Here is a 12,178-nt window from a genome sequence, read left to right on the forward strand (position 1 = left end):
ACATTTCATGGCCTCGTTAGTGGGGCTAGGGCTAAAGAATGGGTTCTAATTCACATCATGATGTTCCACAGTCGCATGAATCAGGATTTAGTTTTTCTTTGCAAATTCGCACACATTCTTCTTTTCTCCATATCATTCGTTTTTGTTTTGAGAGAGCGCTTTGACACAGAACTTTGTGGAAAACGTTTTGTGGATCTTCTGTGCAGCCAAGAGAGACGAGAGGAAACAAGGTGTATATCCTTGTGGATCACAAGGAAACAGGAAAACAGTCTTCGGCCATGTCATATCATGACAAACAGCATCTCACTCTGTGAGATGCTGTTTTATCGTGGAACAAGAGATCGTGGCATTTGTTAAGGTTTATTGGGTCCCTTCCAAGTCCGACTCACGCTGTCTAGAGTCAGTTCAAAAGGTAACGTTATGCACATCCATATATTCTGTCACTGGTGCAGGACAAAGTTTCAGTAATAGTACAGCAGATAACAGCCATATTTTGGGAGAATCGATCACATGGTGATACAAGCGTGAAATTTGGTACAAATCATCTTTGAAGGTCACTCTTCAACTTAAGAAACCAAGCCACTTGAAAAATTTGGCAAAAGGGGTCTCTGTGCACTCCGTGTCTACCGTTTGAAATCCTAATGTACCTGCTCTGTGCTCAAGTCTTCCACATTTGGGCACCAAATGTTGTGCTCAAATCAAGAAAACTGCGGAAGTAGAGCGTTCTTACGGATACTTCATGCGCTGGTGAGCAACTTTCATTGAAATGAATTAGGTGGGGCGGGGCAGTCCGCCCGCCCACCCAAGTCAGTAGAAACTAACTGAAGGACAAATTATTGTATTGACTCCAGCAACCACTACTCAAAGATGCATGGCAAACAATGCAGCCAATCAGCGTGCTCAAAACAAATTCTGGTAGCCAACAACCTTTGGACAAAATGTGCCTCTACCAGGGACAAACCTCCAACGTAACACAAACAAAACTAAAAAGAGACACCATGGTAGAAAATCACAACAAACACCACCTTTAAAGTCAACCTGTGCCTCATTGGTGAAGAATGTCAACACATTCACCTCCTTGCTATTCATCTCACCTTACTATTGTCTCCCTCTGTACAGGGGATGGGAGATAAGATTAGCAAGCTGAAATCTTTTTGGCAGGCCAGCATGCACACTTACATACTCCTCCAGGCTGCTTTCTCTAAGGTTCCACTCAGATGCTGTAAGCTATGTTTACATGACAACTATGGCAGAGGAGTAGGAAAGCCAGAGAGATCTTGAGAAGATTTTTTTTTGTCTCAAGGGTCACAGAGGGGCCAAGCACTCTGCAGATGATTATGGAGGTTGGCTCCCGAGTCACGAGAGAAAGCCCCCTGCCCTTGCCTCACACTAAACCCCAAACAGTTCCCCATGGTTACTTAAGCTGCCTGGTGTAATGAGCCAAACAATAAACAATAAAAGGGCTTTGCTGCAAACCAGGAGTTTCATAAACAAGCTCACATAAATTTATATTAGAAAGTTATAGCTTACCGTCTGTTTAAAAGAAATGAAATCGATAGAGGCAAAAGCTTAGAAGTGGGTTAACAACCTATGATGTGGGAAGAATGGAGCGCAGCACATCAAATATATTGTCAGTTCCCAAGCTTAATTTTCTAACAACAAAACGATCTGTTTCGCCAGGAGGCTTCATCAGGTCCTGAGGAAAGGTGAGGGGAAAATAAAGCTTGGGCGTTTGCAATACTTTGTCTTTTGGTCGACTCCCTCTATACCAGCTCCAATTGAAAATGATTGACCTTAAGAATGAAGCGTAGATCGACCTGCTGATATAACAAGAGACAGCAGTGCTAGGTAAGATGGAATAATGTTGGAGGTAGAAGAGAGACAGTGTGGGAGAAAGAGTGAGAGAAAGTGACTGATACTAAACTGTCTCTCTGTACCCGACCGTACGTAAGGAAACAGCTTGGGACAGCTTGGGACAAAAGCAGGAGCATATGGCTCATGTAATCTGCCTCAGTTAAACAGTTTCTGAAGCACTGTCTCTAATTTGAATGTAATGGAAAGGAAATAAGCATATCAATCAACGCTCAAAAGTCCTGTTGGTTTAATGCATTGCAGACGTCAACCTGTGGGGTGGAGGAAACCCCCTTTTTTAACAAAGAATAAAGTACAAACTTGATAGTTTGGTGTTCAATGAGGTGGTGGCGGCAAGAGTTTTATGCTACATGACATGAGCGCTTACACACACAAAATCAATCATAGACTAGAGAGACCAACAGAAAGGCACAAAACTGTGTGATATAGGACGAGAATTATTTACATATTTATTAACTAAAAACAAATTTAATGTTGAATGTTACGTTATGAAGCTGTAATAGTTTAACTAAAAGTGTCTATGTTTGTGTATGTTAAAAATATATATTTGTCTGTCTCTTTCTCCCTTGCTGGCCTAGGCGCGAAAACGTTGAGTGACCGCCCTGTTAAAATAGTCATAAATGACATTTATGTATGTAGAAACAATAACATTTGCTCATTTGACCCCGGCACAAAGGTACGCACTACATAGGGGTGAAAAACAAAGTACTCCTGAAACTTTCAAAACAGAACTTCTGCTAAAACAAGACTTGTAGAAACGTTTCTAAAGGGAGAGTTGTTCGTGGAGATTTTGAAAGATTTGTGAGAATATGAGATAGAGAAATTGACTCTCAGGAAAATGCAAATGGCCTTGACTTTCCGGCAGAAGTTGAGTGACCGTCCAGTTTATGATAAATGATCCATTATGACTGCAGGGAGCGCTGTTGAGGCTCCTTCTTTGCGCTTTCTCACCATTAAATGCCAATACAATGTGATTTGCTTAGAAATCTTACATCTCTTTGAAATCTCATAAACGTATATTTCTTAGAGATCTAAGAAATGTATAGTTTTATATACAGATAAGCAATACAAAATAAGAATGCATGGCAGGAAGTACTTTCGGTTTTTAATGTGGTGAAAATGGGCCAGACACATTTAAAGAAATGCACTAGACCAAAATAAACATTGTTTTGTAAAAGGGATGTCAAAGAAAGACCAAAAACTAAGAAAGTGAAATGTCATATATATATGTCCTTTCAAATTAAGTGTTTATTACATGAGACGTGTTCAAAATTTAAGTGCAGTATGTAAATCATAAACAGGTTTAAGCTGAAATTATATCTTGGTACAGTTGTGGCTGAAAAGTTCTACTACAGTTCTACTACAGCCTCCTGAGGAATTTTTTTTTTTGTGAGAATTAACTACAGTTGACAGGCTTTGATGGAAATTGCAAGTTGAAATCTCCAAAAACAGCCTCAGGTTCCCCTCTCAGAATGCTCTTTATTGGATTGCTTCGATACCACAATCCTCCTCTCCAAAGGTGTGAAATTAAAACAAGAACATCTACACTTCTTATTTAGAGTTTAGTAGCTGCTTTCCATAGCAGCTGCTGTTTAAACGGACCCACTTTAATGCACCACCACAACAATATCCAATGGCTGAAAACCACAGCCTAGCTGAACACCAGACCAACATGCGAGGAGGTCCTCTGGTCAGATGAAAACCACAGCCTAGCTGAACACCAGACCAACATGCCAGGAGGTCCTCTGGTCAGATGAAAACCACAGCCTAGCTGAACACCAGACCAACATGCCAGGAGGTCCTCTGGTCAGATGAAAACCACAGCCTAGCTGAACACCAGACCAACATGCAAGGAGGTCCTCTGGTCAGATGAAAACCACAGCCTAGCTGAACACCAGACCAACATGCAAGGAGGTCCTCTGGTCAGATGAAAACCACAGCCTAGCTGAACACCAGACCAACATGCAAGGAGGTCCTCTGGTCAGATGAAAACCACAGCCTAGCTGAACACCAGACCAACATGCAAGGATGTCCTCTGGTCAGATGCTGCACACAAGCCTGCTGCTGGATATACAGTAAATGTTAACATGTTAATTTTTGAATTCTTGTGCAGGAAAAGGCTCAACACCAGAATAACTCAGGCATCAATAAATATGTATTTTGGGCTTAGATGACAATGCTATGGAGTACTAATATTAATTTGTGTGAGAGCGAGCCTATTATTATAATATGCTTCAGTCAAACCAAATATCCCCTTTGTTGACATTCTATTATTCAACATCTCAAGTTCACACACTTAAAGAGCACTTGAACCCGAAATAAAAAAATGCATTAGGCCAACAACATAAAGGCCAAAATGGGCCTGGGCCCAGTTCAACTGGATGCAGTCCAATAGTCTGTGACTAGACGTGCAACAAAGCTCCTGTTTTTTGGCCCCCTCGCCCCCCCCTGTCGTTATCCATGTCTAGAGATAGCAACCCAAGCCTACAACTAATCCCATGAGATCTTCCTTCCCTCCCCTTCTCCACATACCAAATCAAGTCTCGGTCAGGTGAGTGGACGGTACGAGTACGAAGAACATCTGCGCCTGGATCAGCACAGTAAGGGCATGTTCACACTTCTAATCTAGACCACCTTTTTACATTTAAAAGAAACCTATGACAAATGACCAAACGGCATAGTGCATAGGGCAGCTGCCTTTAAAAGGCGCTGGTCAGCAAGCTTTTTTGATCCGAGTGTAGTGCTTTCAAAAGTTGAGAATAGTTTAACTTTTTGGAGAAATGTCACATGGGCCATTTTTTTATCAGCTGACAAAATGTGACATTTTTATTTGTATTTTATTAGCCGTCAAATCACAATACATTGCGTCTCAAGATTCCTGGCTCAACCCTCCACAACATTGCTTAGCCTGAAGTAAACTTTAAAATGAGCTTCGTCCAGACATAGCTCCTTTACACTGAGCTTTGTTCAGACGGAGCTCCTGGACAAGGTTATGATATGCCCCGTGCCACTGTCATGGGTGGAGGATGTCACGACTTAAAGTTTCAGCAGAAAAAGCGAGCGCTCTAGGCAGCATAACAGGCAGACAGCGTTTCTGACACCCTTACTTGCCAAAAAACTTGCCAATGGAGTGCATTATTATTCCAGGATAAGGTCTGCCTGGCTCCAAGACCCCCACCCTGTTGCACCACCCTAGAAGCATAGCTGGGGTGATGCGAGCAAGAGGGGGAACACGTAGGATGTGGTTCAAACCTCTCTCCCAGACTGGGGGGAAAAAGCCTCTGGGAGACTAGATGGATTTAGCTGATTAATGATCTGTACACTCTTCTATCTAAGCCTTTGTTGTGTTCCCCCCGTCCTACAGTACATTGTCATGCTATTCACACATCCAGCTCAGGGTCTTGTGTCAACCAGAGCCAAGTAGAGAAGCAGACAGTCAAATTGCAGCCAAATTGACATCATTAATCAAGATCTCCGAGTGTGTTGTTCTCACAGAATGCATTCCCATCCTTTCCTGTCATAGCACTGAGGAAGTGCTTTGTAGTGTGCTTTACTGTAGTGCAGAGACAGACTTTGATTTTGGAGAGGCCATCTGAGATTCTGGACATTATCCTCTGGGGCTAGTCATTCCCCATGCGATAAAAGGCCTACTGCCAATCCTCTAGCAGGAGTAAAAATTAGGATTTGGAGCAGAATGAAGGACGAACACGGTTTACACTCAACAACAGAACGGCCAAAGCATGGGCAAAGTGCATGCGGCTAGTACGTATGAATTTATCAGTACACGCAACCCAGGCAGGTGAGATGAGGAGCCCTCGTACAAGGTTTCTTCGACTATGCATGCACCTCTTGGTACCACAGCACCTCAAAGGCCCTTAAAACAAGGCTCCAGACTTCCCAAAACAAACTTGTCAGGCTCCTACTTGGCCTCACCCCCCGAACCCACCTCACCCCTGCCCACTTTGACAGGCTGGAATGGCTTAGGGTCGAAGACAGAGTACAGCATCTTGCAATGGGTCTGGTCCACAAGACCACCAAGATACCCATGTACCTATGTAATATTTCCTTAATGTTAACGAAGTCCACACCCACAACACCAGAGGGAGTGCAACAAACCATGTGCAACCCAGATTCGGCACAAACAAGGGACTAAATTATTTTCGCTCCTATGCCACCAAAATGTGGAACGCCCTAGCAACAGTCATTAAGACATGCAAATCCCTTGAATCCTTCAAATCCGCTCTCAAAGGACACCTACGGATGGCTGCAATTCGAAACTGGCCCCCGTAAAATCAGAATATCTAAATATTTCAATCAATCAAAGATAATGACAAAGGCGAGAGTCTCCCTCCCAGGCTCCCACTGCAAGTACAGTAGCTTGACGAGCACTCCACTGGAGTGTTTCAGGAAGTGAAAATACTTGGAGAGCACCACAGCTCTGCAGGCCACAGGCCAGGGTGAACACAATATACACTACAGTATATACTGTCATACTGTCAGATGGTGGGATAATGCCTTTTGGAAAGGACAGTATCTGATTAATCATTCCAGAGTATAGGATCATAAAACCATCAAGACGTGAGCACACTGGGCCAAGGAACAACTCAGAAGAGACAGACTCATAGAAAAATAGAGTGCGAGAAAGAGAGGAACACAAAAAAGAGACAGAGAGACTCAAGAACTGCAGGCAAAAGAGCTTGAGGGAAGTCAGAATCAATGGAGCTGCCTAAAATTCCACAGAGTCCCCTTGGGGTATGGATACAACAAGAGGACGGGGGAGGAGGCGGTTGGAATGGAAGAAACAAGGGCAGAGGTCATAAAAACTATACGATTCAACCTGGATTAGCTCCAGGGAGGCAACACTGTCCTCTTCCATGAACTCATTGATGAGGGAGGGTCATCTTCCCTTTCTTGACACTGTGGCCCACGTCTCAACTCTGTCCAAGAACCGTGATGCATCATGCATAGTGGTATTTCTTTACCCCCCTCCCAATTTCACTCGTATGGAAAAAAAGAGTTTGTGGGTCTTTCATAATGCTTCTAATGACAGGATCCTTATCGTATGATAGGAGTTTGACCAAATTTTCCAGTTCTGGGTTTATTTAGAGGTAATTGGGTGTAATTAACTTGTAATTGACGAGTCTATGTTTAACGCTGTGTTTCCCTCTGGGAAAGCCCTGGTAAAACACTACTAGGTAGTGCTTACAATGTGCCACATTCAAATATAGAACAGTAGACCTACAGCATGTTTGTCAACATGCAGGCAGCAACTACAGTAAATAACACCTAGGGTTTGTCAGGTCTGGATGCTATATTCATCTCTCAGCCAACAGTACATTCTATCATAGTGTGTCTCCTCCTTGTGGTGTAAATGTGCATCTGTATGAAAGGTTTTTCCCATATAAATATGGTCCAGCCATTTCACTGTAATGGAATTTATCATCTGAGCTCTGAGGCTGAACAATTATAATGGCTAACTTTATTAGACCAACTTGATTAAAGCTTTCCATGTGTATATCCTTTCATGTCCAAGAAATAAAATACAGAAGGTATTCTTGGCAGTTCTCGAATCTCAATGATAAGTGTCCTGTGACTGCAATACTAGTCACAGTTCCAGTCATTGGTTTTACAATGGCACCATCTGGTGGACAAGATCAGCAAAACACTTCCACTAAAAACATAAGCAGATACAAAAGCATATAATCATGTCACATCACAAAAAAGAGCCACCAATCAGGCACCTATTTGAAATCAATTATTATTTGTTCAATAATCCTAAAATCACAGAGAATTACATCCCATATACAAGTGTAGATAACAAGTTTTCTACACATTTTAACCAATGGATTTCCATGAGTTTTCCATGACTTCTCAAGGACTTTCCAACAATGTTGTACACAATACATTGAAAGGTTATGGATATGCGTTACTGAAACTTACTTGAATGTGAATGTATATCTCCAATTACAAGAATGATTGACAGACAGAATAGTTCATATTATATTACTTTGTTAGTATTATTATTCATATATACATTTAATTATTAAATGGACCGAAAATGTACATACATACATAAAACTGAGTTCCATGACTGCTTTATAATTTTCCTAAAAACAAATCCAGGCTTGGAAAAGACAGTTTTGTAATTCTAGGACTTTTCCACTGCCATAAGTAAGAGAAAGAACACACATGATCCACCAGTAGGAACCAGAGAAAAGTAGAAAAGCAGAATATTGGGAATATGGTACGCAGCTAAGCAAGTCTTACCTCAGTAAAGAGAATACACTGTAGGAGTTCCTCACTGAACTCTGGTCAACCTGAAGCAAGCTGTTCTTCTTTCCCTCAGACTGATCCTGCAAAAAGCACAGGTCAGTGGAAAACCAAAAAACAGCTTCGACATAAAGGTAACTTAGTTAGCACTTGGTCCTCCATTGTACAGAATAGCTTCTGGGAAAACGACAGAAAGACTGTACCTTATTATCAAAGTCAGCTGCATAGTAGCCATCGTTCAGCCCAAAGATGATCTCATTTGGACTCCTGGAGCGGATCTGTGGAGAGACAAAGAATTGGTAGTTGACTAAGTCTTACGGAAGACAGGGAGAACAAAGAGGAGAAGACATCTGTGTGTCCGTCTGTGGCTGGGATGTTTGGATAGCTTTGAAGAGAACGACGGCACATGTTACATTTTAAACAATATGATGTGCATGCATGCTGTTAAGAAGTCGCCTTCGATTGATGTTTAAGCTTTGAGCGGGATCCTACCAAGACGCTGGAACAATAAATGTTTTACTGTAAGAGCCAATATTTCTGAAATTACCGTCAAATCCATTTGATTTTAAACAGCAGTGAGTATTAGATAAACTTTTTATATATTAATTTCACACAAATATAATGACATGACACAAATCCAAATTGCGTTAATTTAATCAGTCAAGTTACTGTTGAGGAGGGAGAGGCAAACTAAAGCATCGAAATTACATTGAAATTAATCAAACTAATATCTATAATCAATTATTTAAAAAAAACTAACAATGCTGTTGGAAATATATGCCCCACCGATTATGCATTACCCATTGTACCCATCTGTATGTCTGTGTCCCTTTTGTGCCCATATACAGTATGGATGGAGATTTCTGTATTGGCCTGTTTGTGTCCCTTAATATATGAAGTTCTGTGTCAAGCATGATCAAATATGGAGTCCAGGCAAATCTGTCCAGGGTACAGATTTGCAATTTTATGCACATAAGAACCGCAGGTGTGCGTGCACGTGTGCGTGTACGTGAGTATGTTGGCGGTTTTTAGGTAAACGTCACCTCCATTAGCATAAAAATGCTACTATCTTTTTTACCGCTGGATTATGGGGAATAAAACTAATCTCGGGATGCCGGGCATGGCATCCATTGCAAAGGTGAATTAATCTCGGTTTCTCATGGCTGGTGCGGAAACAGTTAACCCTTATCCCTAAACTTATTTGCCATTTTTTACTATTTTAAATTTATTTTCAAAATAGTAACAAATGGCAAATAAGTTTAGGGATAAGGGATAAGGGTGGTGCAAGATGGAGCCCATAGTCTAATTTACGGCATGATGATGTACGATGATAAGACCTTCAAACACTTCACACTGATTTTCAATGTCTGCAAAGCACAGTTTTCACAAGAGAACAGTTTATAAAGACTCTGTGCAGGTGCGTGTGAGAGAAATTGATCAAATCAAATATCACAATATCTTTGATAAAACACCTCAATATTGCTATTGTGACAATAATATCGCATTGTGATTGTCATTGTGACGACAATATATATATATATATTAGGGATGCACGATAATTATCGTCCCGATAAATTGCGACCCGATATTAGCAATTATGACGTCATCCCGATAAATTTGATAACGTTATAATAGCGCCGATAATATACTTTATATGGGCTCGAAATTGCGATCATTTTGGACGCAAATGCGCCTGAAATTTTATCTGTGCGACATAAAAAATATAGTTGGTAGCAACTATGGGACAACCAATCATTTCTGTGATGCGCCCAAACGCTCCCCGAGTCGCCAATCTCTCCGGAGGAACGGCTGAGACGAGCGAGAGAGAGACGCTCCACTCTGTCTGTTGCAGTGTGTAGTTCCATAGCAGGCTAATAGCCCCGCCTGCTTCTCCTCTCTATCTCGCCTCTCTCATTTCACTCACTGACTCGCATTCATACGAACGGTGACTGTCTGAGCTCAGCAGCTGACGTCTGTATTGGTGCTCGTTCATTCATCGCGCTGTTGAATGCGTGTCACTCGTTACCGGTTGTAGTTTATTAATTTGCTCCAGTTGTGTAGCATTGTGAAACGCGACGCGACCGTTTTGGTTGAGAAATGTAGAAGTAGTAGCTGTTTGGCTACATGATGCAACAGACCATGCTAATGACTTATATGCTAACAACAACATCTATCACTGGAACTTGGATAGTGTTGTATTTGTGTTTACACACGCACACACACAGACAATAGTGGTTCTCAAAGTGGGATCCGGGGAGTCAGAGTTTACAAATGGAACGAAATTGACCCTTACAGGTCCATTTGGTTCCATTTGTACCCTCTCAGAGTTGACATTGATTTTACGATATAAATAAAAAATTATAAATTGAGGTCCCTTATGTAAATGGCATTAAATGGGGGGTCAGTAGCCTAATGCATGTCAAACTGGGTGTCCTTGAAATAAAAATGATGAGAATCACTGCTAGAGCCCTGGCATATATTTTCAAATGGGTGTCTGTGGGCTAACAATTTGGGGTCCTTGCTCCTTGACATGGAAAAGTTTTGAGGCCAACTGACCGGACACACACAGACATTCACAGACATTATATTGTTGTTTTTATTCATTTAAAAAAATTCACACCTGTGTGAAGTGAGGGGCACTCTTATCATCATACGTCATCTGGCCAATCACAATTTGCTCTGGGACTCCCAATTTATATTGTAAAATCAATGTTATTTTTACTCTGAGAGTATACAACTGGAAATGTTCCATTTGTACACTCAGAGTTACAGACCCATAAGGGTCCATTTGGTTCCTAACTATATAATTTAGCTGGGGACCCCCTGGAACTCCCTCAGGTACCCCTGGGGCCGGGGGTCCCCGAACCCCACTTTGGGAACCACTGATATAGCCTACTATACTGTAATTGCTTAGGTCAAAACTGTGTTACATGTACCGTTACTCACTAGTATGTATTTTTTATTCATGTCTATATATTTTTATTATCGGTTATCGTATCGGTATCGGTCTTGAGGAGCGGTAAATTATCGGTTATCGTATCGGTTTCAAAAAATCAATATCGTGCACCACTAATATATATATATTTTTTTTTAAAGCAAAACAATTCAGATCTGAAAGCTCACGTGTCGCGGTGCATCGTGAGATTGTAGATCACAATATTATTATTTCTCAGCCCAAGTGTGTGTATATGTTCTGACCTGCTGTCCTGTGTATCTGAGTCCATCCAGGTTGACTTTCCATTCTATTAGGAGCTGGTATTGTTCCTTCTGCCCTCCCCAGATCCTGACCACAAAGCATGACACGTACGTGTCCAGAAGGTCTGGCAGCATGCCAAAGTCCAGGCTACGCCACGTTGGATTCTGACAGACACAGACACACACACACACACACACACACTTATTAGATGATTTGCCTGACTGTCAAAAAGCCATGTGTGTAAGTACTATAATGTTGACTATAATGTTGATATGAAATGTATTTCAACCAGGATCCTATGATTCATGTCATCAGCTTGTAGGACTCTTTCCTTTATTTTTATTTTTTGACTAATGACATGTCAAAAATAGGAAAGCCAGAGTTAAAGTGGTTAGACAATTATTAATGTGTCAATCAATCAGTGCATGGAGGAGTATCTAGTAACACATTGAACACAAACATCTCTACACTACACTGTCTTCTACACCGTCCCTTATCCAATCTCTGGAATCCATTTGTCTGACTGGCATTCAACTTTCCCCTCTATTCTATAATGTACTATTTCCTTCCAGCAAAAATGCTATCTCATAATCTCTGGTTCAATGTCAGCCAAGGGATAAATGTCGAATGCTGGGGTTCAGGCCGACAGCAGGGCAGGGGCTAGCGGTGAGAAGAGGGAAACAGAACTAGTGAGGAAGTAGAGGAAGAGATTTCAAATAACAACAGGACGCCCAACGGATACGTCTCCTACGATGGACCAGAGATTCCCGGAAGGAAATGGAACATTGCAGCGCAGTGGTCAACTTGAAGAATGCTAACGTTAACAGGACAGAGAGACTG

At 41.6% G+C, this 12,178-nt stretch overlaps 1 protein-coding gene across 2 annotated transcripts in view; it reads right to left on the minus strand.

Annotated features, from left to right (window-relative positions):
* Positions 1-12,178, minus strand: part of uvrag (UV radiation resistance associated gene) — a 106,571-nt gene that overhangs the window by 86,602 nt on the left and 7,791 nt on the right. For both annotated transcript variants that reach the window (XM_080779785.1, XM_080779786.1), the window contains exons 4-6: positions 11,341-11,502; positions 8,346-8,420; positions 8,140-8,225 (exon numbers count right to left, since the gene is read on the minus strand). In XM_080779785.1, coding sequence (XP_080635911.1) covers positions 8,140-8,225; positions 8,346-8,420; positions 11,341-11,502 — 323 coding nt within the window. The remainder of the gene's footprint in view (positions 1-8,139; positions 8,226-8,345; positions 8,421-11,340; positions 11,503-12,178) is intronic.

Source organism: Protomyctophum bolini, assembly GCF_963924005.1.
Source record: "Protomyctophum bolini genome assembly, chromosome: 13".
In the NCBI taxonomy this organism is placed as follows: domain Eukaryota; kingdom Metazoa; phylum Chordata; class Actinopteri; order Myctophiformes; family Myctophidae; genus Protomyctophum; species Protomyctophum bolini.